This window comes from Acomys minous (assembly GCF_964271855.1).
Source record: "Acomys minous genome assembly, chromosome: 13".
NCBI classification, from domain to species: domain Eukaryota; kingdom Metazoa; phylum Chordata; class Mammalia; order Rodentia; family Muridae; genus Acomys; species Acomys minous.
This window is the reverse complement of record NC_140495.1, coordinates 23,548,489-23,566,994: the sequence shown is the minus strand read 5'-3', so window position 1 is coordinate 23,566,994 and position 18,506 is coordinate 23,548,489. Positions and strand designations below refer to the sequence as shown.

The 18,506-nt window shown below is 50.8% G+C and overlaps 1 protein-coding gene and 1 long non-coding RNA gene across 3 annotated transcripts in view; one reads left to right on the top strand and one right to left on the bottom strand.

Annotated features, from left to right (window-relative positions):
* The window catches only part of MRAS (muscle RAS oncogene homolog), a 64,793-nt gene continuing 46,287 nt past the window's right edge, over positions 1–18,506 (bottom strand). For both annotated transcript variants that reach the window (XM_084752240.1, XM_084752239.1), the window contains exons 3-6: positions 7,692–7,845; positions 6,233–6,332; positions 4,379–4,458; positions 1–3,106 (exon numbers count right to left, since the gene is read on the bottom strand). In XM_084752240.1, the coding sequence (XP_084608366.1) occupies positions 3,007–3,106; positions 4,379–4,458; positions 6,233–6,332; positions 7,692–7,845 (434 nt within the window). In that variant the 3' untranslated portion in view covers positions 1–3,006. The remainder of the gene's footprint in view (positions 3,107–4,378; positions 4,459–6,232; positions 6,333–7,691; positions 7,846–18,506) is intronic.
* On the top strand, positions 7,861–16,576 carry LOC311580590. Its single transcript, XR_014773522.1, has 3 exons — positions 7,861–9,403; positions 10,814–10,920; positions 14,520–16,576. It is a non-coding gene; the product is annotated as an uncharacterized lncRNA (long non-coding RNA).

Below are 18,506 nucleotides of genomic sequence, written 5' to 3'. Positions count from 1 at the left end.
AAGACAGCATTTCTCTGTTTCTTTATTAATAAGTAGAGATACACAAAGACTTGGTAAAAAGTTACATAAAAGGCTCGAGCATCACCAGGCTGTCCAGGCATCACTCTCGTTTCACGACAACGGCCACCTGCTAATACTGTCACTCAAAGGGCTCAGTGTTTCAAGTATCTGGCATTCTAGGTAAACCCAACCCAACGTGGAGTGTCCAACCAGGCGGGCTGCTAAAGGAAGGGTCCCCTCTGTGTCTCTGGACTTCATGTGGCGGGTCTGAGGGGTGCTGGGATTAGAACTGGCATGGCTTAGCGGGCCATTATCTCCTGGCAGGCTAGACAGGCCATGCTAATCTGATCAGGCACTCTCCACACACAGCGAGAGCCATGGGGAGGTGAGGAACCTCTAAGGGATTTGTGTGGCACAATGCCTGGGAAGGAAGGAGCCATCACATAGTCCCATTCTGGGGGTGAGGGGATGGCTAGGGGGAGAAAGAGAGTCTACAGGGAGGTGTAGAGTGATGGGAGGAAATCAGAGCACACTATAGAGAGGCGGGATGAAGGAGTTCCCGGGAGGGTGTCATGGGGGTGTGTGTGTGTGACAGGAACACAAGTTTATAAAAAAACCAGAGGGCACCTCAGCATGACAACTCAGCTATAGACTCAAAGTGTCCTCAGTCATGGGGTGTCACAGCCAATCAGGTTTCCCCAGTTTCCCTGTCAGCTGGTGATGGGGATGCACTAAAGTGTATTTTACTCGGTCTCACTGGAAACTCTCTGTCAAAGGGCTCATTTCTAATTCTGGGGTATTCCCTACCCATGTCACTTCTGAGGGAAATGGGACTCAGAGAGATGAGAGCCTACCAGGAGCCCTGAATCAGAGACCGCTGAAGGCCAGATATCAGTCAGTCTGTTCATCTGCACGTGGAGTCAGTGTAGGATGTGGGCAGTTTAGAATGGATGCCCTGGCGGATGGGCCTGTATACACTGCCTCTTCTGGGAGGGCCAGGCGTGCTGAGACACTGAGACGCTCCCTTCTGGTTACCTGTGTGACTCGGGGCTTTGGTCTAGGTGACTGCTCTTCTCTAGTGACAGTCCCCCCTCAGCACAGCGGGAGGTGCAGCTCCACAGAGGCAGGGGTGTGCTGGTGGCAGATGGTAAGAGATGGGGGCTCTCTGGCAGTGGCTGCTACCCTGATTCGTAGGGCCTTCTGTCTCAGCGCTCTGTGTGGCATCCCGACCTCACTTCTGTCTGTCCTCTCTCCAGGCTGCAGCTGCTACAGGTGCAGCTCAGGGAGAAATTCTGGTTTCTTTTAGTGTTGGAAATGTTCGTAAGTATTACAGGATCTGGGAAATGGTGAGACACCTCATCTGGAATGTTCTCTGGTCCTTTTCAGGAACAGAAAAAAAAAAAAAAGCAGGGCAGGGTGGCAGTTCAACAAGTAGGAAGTTTGATCTCTAGCTAGCAAAAGTGTCAAGCGTTTCCTTCTGTAGCACAATTGCCCCTTGGATGGCGCCTCCTGTGCTGACGACCCTGTGTGAAAGACTTAGGACTGTCGGGAGTAAGGAGTCATGAGACTGGAAATCCACTTGGAGCTCACTTTCCTTGGATTTCTTAGCGCATGTTTCTTTCTCTAGATTGGCCCAGACTGGGGATCCTGTTTTGCAAGGTGAGCTGGCAAGGGAGCTCAGTAGCTATGCTGCCTCTCTCTCTGACCCTCTCACAGGGTACTTTGTCACTCCACACAGATCTAGGCTTTACCCCACTAGCAGCACCAGAGAGGGAACCGTGTGTCGTGGTGGGAGGTGTCCCTGCTGAAATACGTGTATGGACCATGTCATCAGCTTAACTTTCCTATCCCCTTTAGTCTAAGACAGAAGAGGGCAATCAAAGTATGGACCAAAAGGCAGCCATAGATCTGATGCTAGAAGCGGTCAGCCCACTGGCTGGGCTTATAAAGACGATGGCCAGCTGACTCAGATGGAGATGGCTCCAGGTCCTGGGGCTTCGTTGACCACATCGTCCAGTGTCCTCAGCTCAGAGCTTTCTGAATGACATCGCCTTCACCTCCTTGCATATGCCCCCTTTGTTTGCGTCAGAGGCGCAGCAACACACAGGATGCGAGCGAGCAAGAAGGGACACATCTGAGAAGCCCAGGGCCCTGTCCACATCTGCACACAGAATTTACCCACTGCCTCAAAAGGAAATGAGCACTTGTGCAAAGCCAGTCCGACCCTCACACTCTCAGGATAAGGAAATCGCTCTGGGGTGAACCGTTTCAGCCAGCTCTCCCTTCAGCGGTGGTCGGGGTGGAGAGAAGCCACGCGGGGATTTTATTTTCTAATCTCCCGGCATTTTCAGCCACACCAAAGGCCTCCAGGCAAACGCACCTCCTTCTCCCCAAGTCCCTGGGGTCAGCTGACTCTGTCCCAGGCTTCTGATACAGACTCCACTAACTTCTGTCCCAGTCTTTCATCCTCCGTGAAGTTTGGCACTGCTGGGAACACTCAGTTAAGACGATGACAATGGCACTGCTCCAGACACTGATCAGAGGTCTGCCAAAGGCTTGGGGCTTTGCCAGGCAGTGGGCACAGACCTCTTTAATAAAATAATCATTACTCAAATAATTTAAAAATCTACAAAAGACACGAGAGCTCCGACACTGGGGACGGGATCGGGGAGGGTGCTTGTTCATGGCTTGTCTGGTACATTGTATGTGGGTAAACACTCCCACAGCAAACCAGCCCTATGTAGTTAGAAGAAAACACACCCACCAAAAGACTGGGAACTGGGCTCCATCAACACACGCAGGGCTTGGAAGCTGTTGCTTGTCTCCTGGGAGAGGCGAGGCAGCAAAGCCAGACACTGTCTGTCCCTGCCCATCCTCCCTCGCTCCCTTCCTGTGCCCAGTCCAGAGCCACGGGCTATGGTGAGATACGGTTCTCAGTGCAGTTAGGCAGTGGGGTGGTCCCAGGCACTGGCAGTTCATGGCTGCTATGCCCAGGGCTTCAGGCTGTCACAAGATTGCACACTGCAGTTTGTGAGTGCCAGTGGCCCTGTCTCCACGCCATTTTGTTTTCTTTTTCTTCTTCTGGCTTTTCTCTGGAATCTGTTGCCTGTTGAACAACGAAGAGAAGGAAGACAACGTCAGAACAAGCCTTTCTCTTCCTCTGTCCTCTCTCTGTGACTCCTGGGTCTCTGACTGCCCTAGCTAGGGTGGAAGGACAGCTTGAGGGTGCTGCTGCCTTGGCCACCTAAGGAGACCAGGCCGTGTGGCATCTCCTAGTGCAAAAGGACTGGAAAGGAAGGGAAGGAAAATCAAGAATCCTCTGACTGTGGAAATCAGTGACATCAAATGGTGACTAGATTTTATTGTAAGCCCCTCATGCTTTATAATGGAGTTGGCTTCTTCTTCTTCCTCCTCCTCCTCTTCCTCCTCTACTTCCTCTTCTTCCTCTTCCTCCTCCTCCTCCTTCTTCATATTTTATATAAATAACTGGCCATGTGGGTGCAAACGCCTTTCACATGTTTTCTGTTAACGTTCGCTAGGTCTGAAGGTTGCCTTTGGTGCCACAGGCCCATAAGTAGTACATGGCAGCACATCCAACAGCCAATCAAAACAGTGTGAGGGCTGCACGGAGGAATAAGGTTGGGGAGCATGTGCGGGCGTATGCAGGGGTGTGTGCACCTGGTAGGGGACCAAGAGGTGGTAAATAAGACGCAGCCTTACAGGCCTGGGTCTGACTCACAGCTGACCAACAGCCTCTGAGTCACCCACATAAGGCATTGAGGACAGGAGTTTGATTGTCAGGAACGTTAAAGGTTTAGGAAACCCGATGGATGATGGCCAGGAGCACAGCCAGGAGGTGCCTTCGGTTATCCAACATGGAGTAAAGTTTTAAAGAAATGTTCATGAGTCTGTTCTCAAGTCGGCGTGCACTTGAAGACTCACAGGCTAGGGGGTCTGAGAAGACACATGCACAATGTCTCTGGAATTTGAATCCAGAAACCATACTTGGCTGTTTTGGGGTACTGCCTCTCCAGGATTCTAGTACCAGGGCAGAGGTAGAAAGAGGGGTCTGCTCTTTGGTGTGTTGGATATGTTGAAAGCTTGGGGTTCTGATGTATCAGGACCCCCCTCATCTCCACAAAAGTGCCCGCACCCGCTACCACCCCTCTGCTTGTGCCTGGAGGCAGTGTAGAGGTGAGACAAAGGAAAGGATGGGCAAAGGAAAGAGTTACCAGGAATGCCAAACCAGGCTTGGAACTACTTCGGCTTCTGGCCCAGCACAGGAGTTGTATTCCAGTTACGCTATGGCTTGTCCCTTTCCACGGAAGAGGCTGTTGCCAGGGAGGGGCACAGCTGTCAGGGAGGGTTCCGTGCTTACCTAATTACTCTAACGAGGTCATGGAAGGCTTTATCCACATTGAGAGGTGGGTCCTTGGCACTGGTTTCTATATATGGGATCTGGAAGGCAAAGCTCATCTTGGTCAACCTGGCACCGTGACCCACAAGGTCCTCTTCCGTTTTTAAAACGTACACTCCAAACCGGGAGGTGGTGGCGCACACCTTTAATGCCAGCACTCGGGAGGCAGAGGCAGGCGGATCTCTGTGAGTTGGAGGCCAGCCTGGTCTACAGAGCTAGCTGTAGGTCAGCCAGGGGTGCCCAGAGAAACCAAAACCAAACTGTACCCTCTAGAGGGTCTGTGGACCCGACAGACCCCCCCCCCCCATACACACACAAGGCTCTATCTAGGACACCTTGCCTTGTAAGGCTGGAGAGTTTTGCTAATGGCTTCCCTAGCTCCCTCTTGTTCTCTAGTCATAGAGATACTTAATAGCTCCCTAAAATAGAATCCAAAGAGTCTTTTTATACTCAAGAGCAAATCACTTCATTCCTCACACTTAGGCAGACTATGTTCTTCATTCCTCTTTCAGGGGTGAACTCTGACCTTTTCCCTGGGCTCCTCCAGAGTAAACTTGAGTGGGAAAGGCTTGAGGAGAGGTACTGAGAAGAATTCTGGACCTGGGTCGCTCTGGTCTCTTACTCTCAGCTCTCCAGCCAACCCTGCTCTAGTGTGCCTTGTGTCTATAAACCTGGGAGCTTGGCCATGTTGACCCAAGGATGCTACTGCAATAGTCTCTCAGCTGATAGGAAGTGGCACATGGGAGCCGTGAGCTGGGGCTCATGGGCAGTGCCAGCACCAAACCTTGGAGGGACAGAGTGGAGCAAAGGCTCTGGGAAGATGAGGTACCGTTCTAGGTCCTATGGTAGGGTACGCCAGAGAACCACGAAGTGCTCATCCCTCCACACACAGGGCTTGAGAGTTCAGGAAAACATGCCCTGGCCCCCTGGACGTGAAAGAAGTAAGCTGGCAGAGGACAGACCGAAGGACTTTGCAACTTCTCTTGATTTTAATTTTTCCTGATCACAAAATGAGTGCCTTCTATTCTAATACATTTAGAGAAGCTAAGTACAGTGAAGAAAATAAGTCATTTGTTTGTTAAATGCATGTGGAGGGTGGCAGAGCAAGCTGTGGCATTACAGCAGTCCATGGGAAGCTTTGCCCAGGACACACGGGGCTCAGCATCCCTAAGTTACCATCCTGTGAGGTCAGATGTTCACACGCTGCAGTGGCTTCAAGCAGAGGTCTTACTGTAGTGCAGAGACACACAAAGGGCCCAGCTTCGGCCTTTGACATTTTTGTTTGAGCCTCTGATAATTCTGAGAGGATGGGGCCCTCCACCGTGGGATGGCTGTTTGGTTTCCCACTTCCCTATTTCTGCCTTTGCTGAATTAACCCTCAGAGGCAGATGCCAGTTCAGTGCTGGGCATAGGGCAGGCTCAGTGAACAGAGTTGATGTCAGAGATTTAGTGTCACCAGGTGCTAGCCCCTGAGCAGGAAGAGCTATCTATCACCTTTGCACAGCCCAGTGCTGGCTATGAGCTGCCTCAGGCAGAGCAATCCTCAGCCAGGAATGCCCAGAATACCACAGATTCCAGGCCACTCTGAAGGCACTGGTCCACGCCACGATCCCAGCGCCTCTTATGGCTTCAAAGAATGCATTCTCACTGGCCTCCTGCTTGTTTCAAATACTATCCCCTCACATTGTACTGGTGACCTCTCTTTGGAGGCTTTGGTCCCATTTTCAAAGAACACACACACACACACACACACACACACACACACACACACACACACACACACACACACATACACACACACACACGCAAACCTACGTTGTGTTTGGTCGCCATTTCTTTTCCTTGCTCCCTGGTGATTTTCCTCAGGTGCATCAAATCCACCTTATTGGCCACGAGGATCATTGGGAATGACTCCCTGGGAAACAGGAGAACAGGAGCCGAGTGAGATGTATCCTTCCGCACCATCAGCTCAAGGTGCCATTGAGCCAGGCCACCCCCACAGAAATTCCCCAGGGGGCCTCCTCCTTTTCAGAGGAGACAAAGGCTAGGGCCAGAAGGCTGAGGCTGCCGGTGTGAGGTCCTGGCTTCCCAGACACGCCCCTCAGTTCCACGTGCTCAGGATTTGTCGTGAGTCCTGCAGCTGTCAGCCAGGACCCATGAAGGGCACCAGGGACAGGGGCTGGCACAGAGCTGGCACTGCACAAATAGCAGCAGCAAATGAGAAAGGATCCCAGAAGAGGAAGTGTAGGATGGAGGGGCGTGCCCCATAAGCATCTTACTGAAAACAGTGAGCCGGACAAAACATCAGCCCACCGAATTTGGGGCAATATTGGATATTTTCATATTAAAAACACCTGTGATTTGAAACACACAAAAATTACTACCTTTTATTTCTTTGATTAGCAAGTAAATTAAGATTTCTCCACCACTGGACACTAAGGGAGGCTCTTTGAGGTCCATATGTTTATGAGCTGTACTCATGCGAATCACTTGCGGCTTGCTCTGGGTGAATGTGTCCCCTGCCGGGTGACGTTAGCCGCCTTTCTTCCTGTGGAATGGCTATTGACTGGGTTGCCCTGTCTTTATAGGGATCTAATCTAAGCTTGCTGTTTTCCTTCACTGAATTTTTCCTTTGCATTGCTTCTTTAACTGGCAGTAGGAGATGGCCTTAAAACAGACACCGGGTGATTTAACTATGTTAATAGAGTGAGAAGGAAAGCCTTTAACTAGACACTTGTAAACTTGGGGTCGAATGCAACTTAACCAATTTCAACGTGTATTGGAGGGGAAATCCACTCCCCCCCCCCCCCCCCCCCGCATAATGCAATTTTGTGAAATTTGGAGTTGGAAGACAAAGATGTTGCCAATGATTCTTTGATGGAGGGATAGTTTATGAAGACGGAAGGGGCATATGACGTAAAGCCTTGGGGGCAGCTTAAGGACAGGGCCAGGAGAGACCTTCGAGCAGTGGTCCCCAACCTCTCTAATGCTATGACCCTTTAATACTTTAAAGTGCTGACCCCTAACCATAAATTTAATTTTGTTGCTACTTCATAACTGTAATTTTGCTACTGTTGTGACTCATAATGTAAATATATGATATGTGAGACCCCCCCCCCAAGGGGTCACGACCCACAGGTTGAGAAGTGCTGCTTTAGAGAAATCTGTTGGGGCGGGGGCGGGAGAGAAAAGGAGAGGGAGGGTGGGGGAGAGGGGGTGCTGCGCCTCAATAAGCCAGGAACAGAAGTAGGGAGGCCCTGCCTACTGCCCTCACCTGTCCTTGACTCGCAGAATGAGCTGGTGAAAGCGGTCCACGTGCTCGAAGCTGGCCTTGTCGGTGACGGAGTAGACGATGAGGAAGCCGTCCCCTGTGCGCATGTATTGTTCCCGCATGGCGCTGAACTCCTCCTGCCCAGCTGTGTCCAGAACTGGAGAGGAATGAGGTCACTCAGGGGCTGCCCGTGATCCCACTGGAGCCACCACAGACAGTAGATCCCCCCAGGCTACTGCTGCGGCTCTCTCCACAGTGGCTCAGTCCCAGCTGCTGTCCTCACAGGAGGACTTCCTGCCACCTCAGAGGCTGCGTCTGTGTAAGGCTCTTCCTGGTTCATCTCAACCTCCGTGCTCACTGGACCTCTGCCCTGTGGCCTATGGACAAGCCTCATGAAATGAGAAATCAATTTTCGCAGGTCTCTCTGGGGAACCCCACAGCTAGGCTTGGATTCATGGGTTTAAGCCCTTACAAACTGGGGTTCTCTGGGGTGTGCCCGGCCCTCTGTGCCTCCATTCTCTCCTTCACATATATGGCAACAGGGCCTCCACCTTGAAGCTCTCAGGTGGAGAGAGTTCCAAAGAAACCAGCCGAGTCAGGAGGGCCTCTTTAAGCCCTGTGTGGACAGACACCATGTAGTCCTTGGCAGAGGAGTAGAGCTCAGAAGTGAGGTCCACATCCTAGGATGTGGATGGCAGCAAAGGGCATCTGGGGGCAGGAATCAGGTGTCTTTGGGGAGGGCCACTGCAGCCTCCTGTCACCCTCATCACTCCCACTGGACGGACCTCGGAAACTCGATGTTCCTTCCCTGATATATACTGCTCCTGTCTAGTTGAGACCCAACCTCAAAAGTACCCGCATCATATTTAAGTAACTAAAGGAATGTGAGGCTAGGCAATTTTGTCCATTCATTGAAGAAACATCCGAGCGCCTGCTCCATGCCAGGCAGGCTGTAGGCCTTTTGGTTACAGGGTAAATGAGGCCAAAACCCAGCAGTGAAGCAAACAATTGAGCGGTTGATATAACTTTACCAGAGTTCAAGGGTCAATCTAATGAGGCCAAAGGTGGCTGCAGGCTTTGTTGCCGTTCTGGATAGGTCAAGAAGCTACCTCTCAGTTAGTGACCTTTGAGCAATGGCTAAACTCGAGAGGGATCAGAGCCACGTGACCTGGGGAGCAACATTCCAGCAGAGGGAATACCCCAAAAATTCAGAGGTAGAGGTGCGGGCCAACACCTCATGGGCCCAGGATAGCCAGCAGGTCACGGAGTCTGTTGCCCTATGCCCTTCCTCTTCCTGTACGTGATAAGGCCCAGTGGAGAATGTGGGCAAAGAATGACACAATCCAGAGAACGTTGTGCAAAGGCTAGTGCAGTGCTAGTGCAGTGCTAGTGCAGTGCTAGTGCAGTGCCAGGGCAATGCTAGGGCATCAGGGGACAAGCCACCGATGGGAGCATGGAACTAGTTAAGAGGTTCACAGTAATCCAGGCAAGACATGATGGACAGTGGCTGGGCCACGCTGGGAAGAGAAGTGACCGGATGCTGAACACTCTCTAAGACACAGCTGCACCGAAGATGCTGCTGGGCCCTGAGCTGAGCAACTGAGCTGGAGAACACGAGGAGGAAGAGAGAATCTGTGGGCTCAGCTTCGCACACAAGCTGCCGAGCCCGGCAGACCACACGCCATACCTCGAATCAGACCCTGAGAAGAGCAGAGGTGAGAGACTCTCATACAGACTCACCGGCGGGCGGGTAGCAAGGAAAGCCACAGAGTGAGGAATCTGGGGAATCTGGGGACCCCCAGGTTCTAAGGCAGGCTGGAGTCCTCCAGCTCTGACTTTTTCCCTAAATAAGCCCTATTCTAAACTCCAATCAACAAAACAGAGGAAAGTGGTCTCATTTGGCTTGTGTGCCTAGGAAGAGATGAATGTGAGCTCAGAAGTCATGATAATACTGCAGTTAATATATTCACAGGCTTTGAAGGTATATGAAGGTATGTGTCATCAAAACATAGAGACCACTCACGTATTAAGGCTCAGTTTGAATCTGGAAGTGAAAGACTCTTCTGAAGCCAGGAACTGGACTAGAACCTGTAGTTCCAGCCCCTGGGAGGTGGATACAGAAGTAGGGAGTTCAAGGCCAGCCCGAGCTACAAGAGGGTCTATAGTCAAAGCAACACTAATCACACACACACACACACACACACACACACACACACACACACACACACACACACACACACACACCCTCTGGAAAGAGAAGTGCAGGGAAATCTGACACTGCAGGAACACTCCTATGCTTTCTAAAAGAGTTCCTGAAGAACGTAAGTCATCACAGTGAAAACGACACCCACAAACGACAAAGCTGAGCGGCATCATAAACAGCGGGAGGCAAAGAGAAGGGCAGACGTTGGAGTGAAGAGAAAGCTTGCCGCTCAGTTAGAAGACTGTGGAGGGCAGCCTAGGTAACTCACCAGGGCGCCCGTGTCAAAATAAACAGGCTTAAAAGAGGAGGTGGGGGATGGGCTGGGATATCGCTCAGTGGTAGAGCTCTTGCCTGGCATGTGTGAGGTCCTAGGTTCTGAGCAAGAGAATGCATGATAATTTCGAACTAAAATCTATGGTGACTCATGAGTGAGAGCTGGGCCCGGGAGACGGTAACTGGTTGCAGGCTGAATAGACCTAATCAGTGAGTTCAAAATCTGAAGGGCTCTGAAGTATGAAATGCTTTATTTCTAAACGTAAAAATCTCTAAAAATTGAAGTAATTCTAGTATTTTTTAAAAAAAACTGTTGAGAAGAGGAGGGAAACACTAGTTTAAATTTTTAAAATTATTTTTATTTTAACGTATATGTATATGTGTATGTGTGTGCACGTGTTTGTGTGTGTGTGTGTGTGTGTGTTGGTATGTTCACATGAGTACAGTCAGTGCCCATAGAGGTCAGAGGTCAGAAGTAGACACTCTGGGTCTGAAGTTACAGGCTGCTGTGAACCCCCCCAACATGAGTGTTGCAACGCCAACTCAGCTTCTCTGCAAGAGCAATATGTTCTCGCAACCTTCGAGCCATCCCTAGAGCCTCAACGACTCTGGCCTTAGTGTGATGTCCTTTTTCTGGTAATGGTTAAAGGTAACCTCGCGTGAAGTTCTCACTTTGTTTGGGAAGAGACTCCAGATCCTAGTGATATCCTGACGCTGATAGAAAAGTGCAAGTAGACACCCGCTTCCGTCTATACCGTAAGTAAATAAAACCTCAAACATCCTAGTCAGTAGAGGAGATAAAAGGAGAGCAAAGCAAATGGGGACAATGTGCAATAGGGCGAAACAATCCTAATAAAAGGGTAGCTAGGACACAAGATGGCAGAAATAAGACTCTCAACATTTCAATGACATCTGTCACAGAACTAGAAAAAATCCTAAAACTCACATGGAAAACAGTTCTCAAAAAGAGGTGGAGAGCTGGATGTGGTGGCACGCACCTTTAATCCCAGGACTTCGGGAGGCAGAGGTAGGCAGATCTCTGAGTTCAAGGCCAACCTGGTCTATAAAGTGAGTTCCAGGACAGCCAGGGCTACACAGAGAAACCCTGCCTTGGGGGCCGGGAGGAGTAGACGCAGAAAGTGTGTGTTATCTTTAACAATGAGGGAAGTGTAAATCAAGAGGCAGAGGCAGGCGGATCGCTGTGAGTTGGAGGCCAGCCTGGTCTACACAGCGAGTCTAGGACAGTCAATGCTACACAGAGAAACCCTGTCTCGAAAACCTGACATCCTATCTCACCCTAGTCAGAATGTCTGTCATCAGGAAAAAGGCAGCAAACGCTGGCCAAGACGCAGGTAGCAGGGACCTTCTCCACTAATGGCTGCAACAGAAGCAGATGCTGTGGCTATGAACATCAATACGGAAATTGTTCAAAAGACTCAGAATGGAACCACGACATGGTCCTGGGTACATGCCTCAGCGAGCACCACTCAGACATGAAGAGGAATAAAATACTGTTGTTCGCAGAAAAAAAGGAAGTAGAAACCATCCCACTAGGCGAAATAAGCCAGATTCAAAAAGATGAGCCTGCCATATGTGGAACCTATATTTTAAAAAAAAGAAGGGGAAAAAAAAAAGCCAGGAGTGGTGGCACACTCAGGAGAAAGAGGTAGGCAAACTCTGAGTTCAAGGCCAGCCTGGTCTACATGATAAGACACCCTATCTCAAACATTATGTATATGTATGTGTATATGTACGTGTATGTGTATATGTATACGTATAAAGGAGACTATTTGGAAAGAAAAAAGGGAGAGGTGACGGGACAAGAGGATAATGGGAGTATTTTTGTTTGTTTGGTGGTTGGTTTTGTTTGTTTGTTTGTTTGTTTCTCGAGACAGGGTTTCTCTTGTAGTTGTGACTATCCTAGACTCGCTTTGTAGATCAGCCTGGCCTTGAACTCACAGAGATCCACCTGACTCTGCCTCCCAAGGGCTGGAATTAAAGGCATGTGCCACCACACCCGGCTTAATGGGAGTAATTGTATATATGCTTGAGGGTGTCATCACAAGGCCCGTTATTTTGTACAATATGTGCTAATAACATTTTTAAAAGAATTATAGAAAATTATGAATGATCAAAACCTGATGTATCAGGAACAATTGCATGTAAAACTGATGGCTGAAAGTCACTCTTGGCCTGAGAGGATATGCAGGCAGGAGGAGGGGCTGACAGCTGAGCTGGGCAGCCTCTGCGTTGACTCACATACCTGGAAACACCTGGGGCAGACCCCAGTCCATGGCCTGCCACCCACCATCCCGAGGGGAGGCTGAGGCGCCCAGCTCATGCTCTGAGGCATGTACCTTGGCCTGCATTCCTTATGCGTCAGCTCATGAAGGTAGGAGGTATGTGGGGACAGAAAGTCTCACTCACTGTGGGGGAAGAGGTGTCCTGGCACTATGTGGGGGGTGCAGGCAGATGTAGGAGGCAAAGAGAGAGTCTCCAGATGGAAAACACCAGTGCAGCAGGATTACACGGAGCCTGCTGTAAGACCCAGTCCCACGTGCTAGCATTATACAAGTCTCAGGTGGGCGGACAGCCAGCATTGAAGGGTGCCAGCCTCCGTCTTTGATGTGTGTGTCAAGTTTGGCTCCTCCTTTTCTTCCTCCTCTTTTTCCTTTCTCTTCTTCTCCTCTTCCTTCCCTCTCCCCTCACTCCCCCCCCTCCACCCCTTGCTCTTCTCATCTCCCTCTCTCTTCTCCTCTGCTCCTTTCTTCCTCCTCTTTATTCATCTAGATGTGGGTCTGGCCACCTGGATGTGGGCTAGCCGTCCAGATTTCAACCAGATGCTGAAGCTATGGCCTCCAACTTGAAAGCGTTTCCTCCTCCTCCTCCTCCTCCTCCTCCTCCTCCTCCTCCTCCTCCTCCTCCTCCTCTCTGGCTGTCCCAGCTTCCCTCTGACATAGATGCAGACCTGTGAGGAGGGTCTCCTCATGGGAGGCCTCAGCATTCTGACTCCCATCTCTGATGTCTTCCTCCAGCTTGTACTTGTGCCTCGTAACCTGGCCCCGCTCTGCGCTTTGTAGTGAGTGGCAGAGACCAGGAGGCAGGCACTGTTCCCTGGGATCTTCCCTCAGATGCAGATCCAAGTGGGGGGGGGGGCAGGGCTCAAAAAGATGTGCGGAAACACAAGACACATCCCATGATTCAGGCAAGGAATGTGCTTGGTGAAAAGTGCTTTAAGGAAAAGCACTAAAAATGGAATGTTCAGCCTTCACTGCTCAGGGGGAAACCAGGGTGATTTCTAGAGATGTGTACCCCCCAGGACCACATCTAGAGTGTCTCGTTTTGTTTTTTTGTCTTTCTGTAATCTCCAGTCCTACTGTGGGCAGGGGGACAATCAAGCCTATTTTTCAGGCAAGTTCCGTGGGAAAGCCTGCGCCTCCCTAGCTACAGGTTTGCATCTAACCACATCGTCTCACAGAGCATACGTGGTGACAGGCTTGTTCCTTCCTGTCAGAACTGTGCTCACTTCCTGTGCTCACTCTCTGGGTCAGGTATGTAATAGGGCAAGGCCAGGTGCACTAACCACTCACTGTCCCCAGAAAAGGGGACAGCCTTTTTTTTTTTTCAGCTGCAAAGCACTGGCAGGCTGGGCTGTGAAAGTGAGGCCACCCTCAGACCGCCTCCAGGGAAGGAGCCAAAGTCTTACAGAGCCTCCAGCTGGCTTCCTGGCCATGGGGGAGGATTCCTTTTGATCATGACACCAGCTTCCTCAAAACTACGGCTAAAGGACAACAGCAAGTCAGATTCCACAGCTACTAGCCCCCAGCAATGCCTGTTCTTGGTGCTATACTATTCCAGAAGGCGTGGATGAGGAGGCTGTGGGCAGCGGTGTATGAGAGCCCCTAGGTTGGTGTACATATTGTAGGCATGAGCGCTCATTCTGGGCAGATACTCCATGACCTTGTAGAGTCCTTAAGAGGAGCCAGGGACACTGGTCCCCTGATGCTGCTCTCAGGGATGGGAACGCTACCGTTTGAATATAAAATATGTTGAAGGCTTGGCTCCCAGACGGTAGCTCTATTTTGGGAGCTGGTGAAAACTTTAGGAGGTACGACCTAGGTATAGAAAGTAGGCTGTTGGGAACAGGCCTTTGGAGGGACCCTTGTCTCTGGCCCGTTTCTCCCCACCTCCCTCCTTCTCTCTGCTTCCTAGTAGTCAGCTTCCTACTCTCTTTATTCCTGTCGCCATGATGTTCTGCCTCAGTTTAGGCTCAAAGTAATGGAGCTAGCAGACTGCTAAGCAAACCCCCGCAACTGTGAGCAAAAACCTTTCTTCCTTTTATATTGCTCTCCCAGGAATTTGTCAGAAATTAAAAGACTGGCAGACCCAGAGGAGAAGAAGTTGCAGAGGGCGGCAGAGACCTCAGCCCCATAAACCAGAGTTCAGGTGCATCATGGGAACAGAACAGAGGCTTGGAGGGTCCTGATACCTGGGAGGAATGGAGAGACACGGTGCTGGCCCGCAACTCAGCTTCCATCTTACGGGGTCACTCTGGAGGCCAGCCGTTGACGAGTGAAGAAACTGAGGCAAGCTGAGGCCCCTAAGCTTCAGGCTTCTGTGCTGATGAGCCATGGAGTACGATTTGAACTGACACTTGCATCTGGCTCCTTATGCCTACCTGCCTATGACACAAGACGCTAACAGAGCATGCGCAAAGTCTGATAACAGACAGGAAGTAGAGGAAGGAGGCTAGCAGCTGTGCAAGGCTTGAGGCTGTTCTTCCAGCTCCCACCCCCAAGGGGCTCCATCACCTTCTCCAGGGCGCTGCACCCGCCCGTGGGCAGACACGCAGACCTGGGACAAGACGACGCAAGGCTGTGCCTGGCGGTTCCCTGGTAAGAGTCCTGAGCGCCAAAGGATTCTAAACGAGGTCGTCACCAGCTTTGTTCCTAATCCCTGTAGCCCCGCCCTCCCTTGTCCTCACTCCCATACTCATCTCAGAAACAAGTCCTACTCAGAATAAATTTCATGATTTCCCCCAAAACATCTCACCTCAAGTCGGTGGACCCCCTCCTCCCCGCAACCCCCCGTACCTTGCTGGTGGGATGTAACGTCAAACACATGAGCCCTGGCAAGTACAGCTGGGAGAACTGAAAACGTTAAGTCCCACGTAAGAGCCACGCGGCTGAGTGTTCGCGGGGACACTGTCATCCAAGTGGAGACAGCAGCCCAGGAGCCAATGAAAGAGCGAGCAAAGTGTGTCTATCTGTGTACCAGAGTGTCAGCCACACACAAAAGAGAAGAATCTGGATGTCTGCTGCAGCTCACAGAACCTTCCGCGCACCGAAGCCATCCACAAAACACTCACGCTCTATGATTCCGTGTGTGTGAGACGTGACAGCTGACAACTGCGCAAGGGCAGAAAGTAGACCGCAGAGTCTGGGGTCCGGAGAGGTAGGAAGAGGAGCGGCTGCTCATGTATGAATGTTTTGGGGGCCACATGGGAAAGTTCAGGAACCGATGGCTGTGACTCTAGTGATTATTAATTTGTGAATCGATTGGTAACTCACGGGCGCATTGATAGGTGTGGTGGGTTTGAACAGGTTTGGCCCCCATAGACTCATGTGATGAATGCTTGGCCCATAGGGAGGGGCACTCTTAGGAGGTGCGGCCTCATTGGAGTAGGCGTGGCTTTGTTGGAGAAGTGTGTCACTGTGGCTTTGAGGGCTTTCAGGTCTCCTATGCTCAAGCTATGCTTAGTGTGCTACACAGGCTCCTGCTGCCTGTGGATAAAGATGCAGAACTCTTGGCTTCTTCTCCAGCACCTTGTCTGCCTGCATGGCGCCGTGCTTCCCGCCATGGTGATAATGGACTAAACCTCTGAACTGTAGGCCAGCCCCAGTTAATTTTTTTTTAAAAAAATAAGAGTTGTGGTGGTCATGGTGATTCGTCACAGCAATGAATCTCTGACTAAGACAGTAAGTATTTTATTGTGCATATGAATTGTATGTTTCTCTCTTCCCTCGCTCCCTTCCCTCCACCCCCCTCTTCCTTTTTTTGGGGGGGGGGGGAGGTTTTCAAGACAAAGTTTCTCTGTGTAGCCCTGGCTGGAACTCACTCTGTAGACCAAGCTGGCCTCAAACTCACAGAGATCTCTGCCTCTCAAGTGCTGGGAGTAAGATGTGCATTGCCACCTCCCGGCTGTGGATTCTATCTTAATGAAAAATTATATGAGAAAAAAAATTCAGCCTCCCCTTCTCTGAAACCCCTCTTCCTGCTGGTACATGCTTGACTACACTTCTTTGTTTGTTTGGCTGGTTGGTTTTTTTTGTTTTTTTTCAAGACACGATTTCTCTGTGTACCCTTGGCTGTCCAAGACTCGCTTTGTAGACCAGGCTGGCCTCGAACTCACAGAGATCCTCCTGCCTCTGCCTCCCCAAGTGCTGGGATTACAAGTATGCAACACCGTGCCTGGCTCTGTCTACACTTCTAAGTCCATCAGTTCCTCAAAGAACACCGATTCTGCTCTTTATACGGAAGGCAGTTTATATTTGTTGAGTCCAAAATTAGTCTCTTGATTCCCAATTCCATTTCATAATTTTCCCTTCCCCATCCCATGCCGATTCTCCATCCACAAACCCTGTGGGTCCTCCTAAAACTCTAGCTGGACTCCACCCTTTCTTGTTTCCTCCCCCACAGCCTTAGGCTACCACCTCATTGTACCCCAGTTTTATTCCTCTACACATGAGCCAGAGTCAGCCTGAAACCATCAATCAGATCACATGCTTCCTCTGTTCAAAGCCACCGGTCCTGTCCAGCCACCCCCTCAATTCACCTGCGCCTCCTTTTTATTAGCCGTGCAGAGTGCGTGTGTTTACTGCAAGGTGAGTTCATCCCACCCTTTAGCTCTCGCTTCCCAGGTGAGTTCATCCCACCTCGCTTCCCACCTGACCTCGCAAAGCTGCCAAGGACTAGCAGGAACAATCTTTAGGAGGCCCTTAGCCCACTTGTAGTCTGCAAGGAAACCCTGGCAGTAGCCACGCCTAGCATAGCCCTAAGAGCCAATCCCCAGCAAGAGACGATTTAGGAGCCTGCACATGAGCGGAGAGGTATCTACCTGCAAACCCTGTTCCCACTCCGCTCCGGCACTTTGAACAGCCATTGGAAGCATCCATGCAGAAATGATGCACATAGCCAGGAGAAAGGGTCAGGCACAAAGCTGTAAGGCTGGATTCATCACCCGAGGCTGGTGGCCATACTTGCTCCCACAGGGAAAGAAGGAACTCCCCAAGTCACTGTCTTTGGAGAAGAGGACAAAGGGTAGAGGTCAGGCTGATGCTTACTGTATTCCGTTCCTAATTTGGAGACCACTTGATGTGTCCACTGTAACGTTGGCCACGGGGTGGTGGGTTAAAACCCCTGCCCAGAAAAATCTCTCAATAAGCATTCCAGTTCCTTCTGCCCTTCCAATGTCCTTCTCTCTTCCTGCTTTCCAGAAAGATGTGGATACAAATGTTCAGGGGAAAGCCAGGTCCAGGCCCCCCAAAGAAGACAAGAGCACTTGTGTCTAGTTCTGGGCAGAAGCCAGGGTGGAAATGTCCTGGCTTCCGAGGGTGCCAGAGGACAGACGGCAAGGATTTCGTGCTTAACAAAGACTGAGCCCTTGCTGAGGGGATGAGGCACAGCGAGGTTTCCCGCCTGGGTCCCAGAGCTCCTGGCAATGGCATTTCCAGAGGCTGGCAGGGCAGAGAGTGAGCCTGGAGCCACTTGTGTGTGTGTGTGGTGGGGGGGGGGGGAGGCCCAGAAACACTTGCTTCTCTTATAAGTGGACAGAGGTGTGTGTGTCAACAGCTATTCTGCGTGCTTAAAGCTTGGGCCAAAGCAGAAGGCAACAAGAGAGGATGCAGGACAGGCTCAGTGGGGGCAGGAGGCTGAGGCCTGGCTTAGCTGTCAGCCAGGTGTGGCTCCAGGCCAGTCCCTGGGATTAAACAAAGGGGCTGGTACATGTTGAGCTCAGTAGCCTTCAGGCTTTACCCCTAAGAATCACCAGGGACACATTGTTGCTGAGACAAGGAAGTGCCAGAGGGACCCAAAGAGAATGACAGGCCACATTCATAGCTGATCCTTTCATAGCAGTCAAAAGCGGGGAATGACATCAGAAAGTGGCAGTGAGGTGTTCTTCAGCTTTTTTGTTTTGTTTTGCTTTTTGTTTGTTTGTTTTTTCTGTTTTTGAGACAGGGTCTCTCTGTTAGCCTTGGCTGTCCTGGACTCCCTTTGTAGACCAGGCTGGCCTCGAACTCACAGTGATCCACCTGCCTCTGCCTCCTGAGTGCTGGAATTAA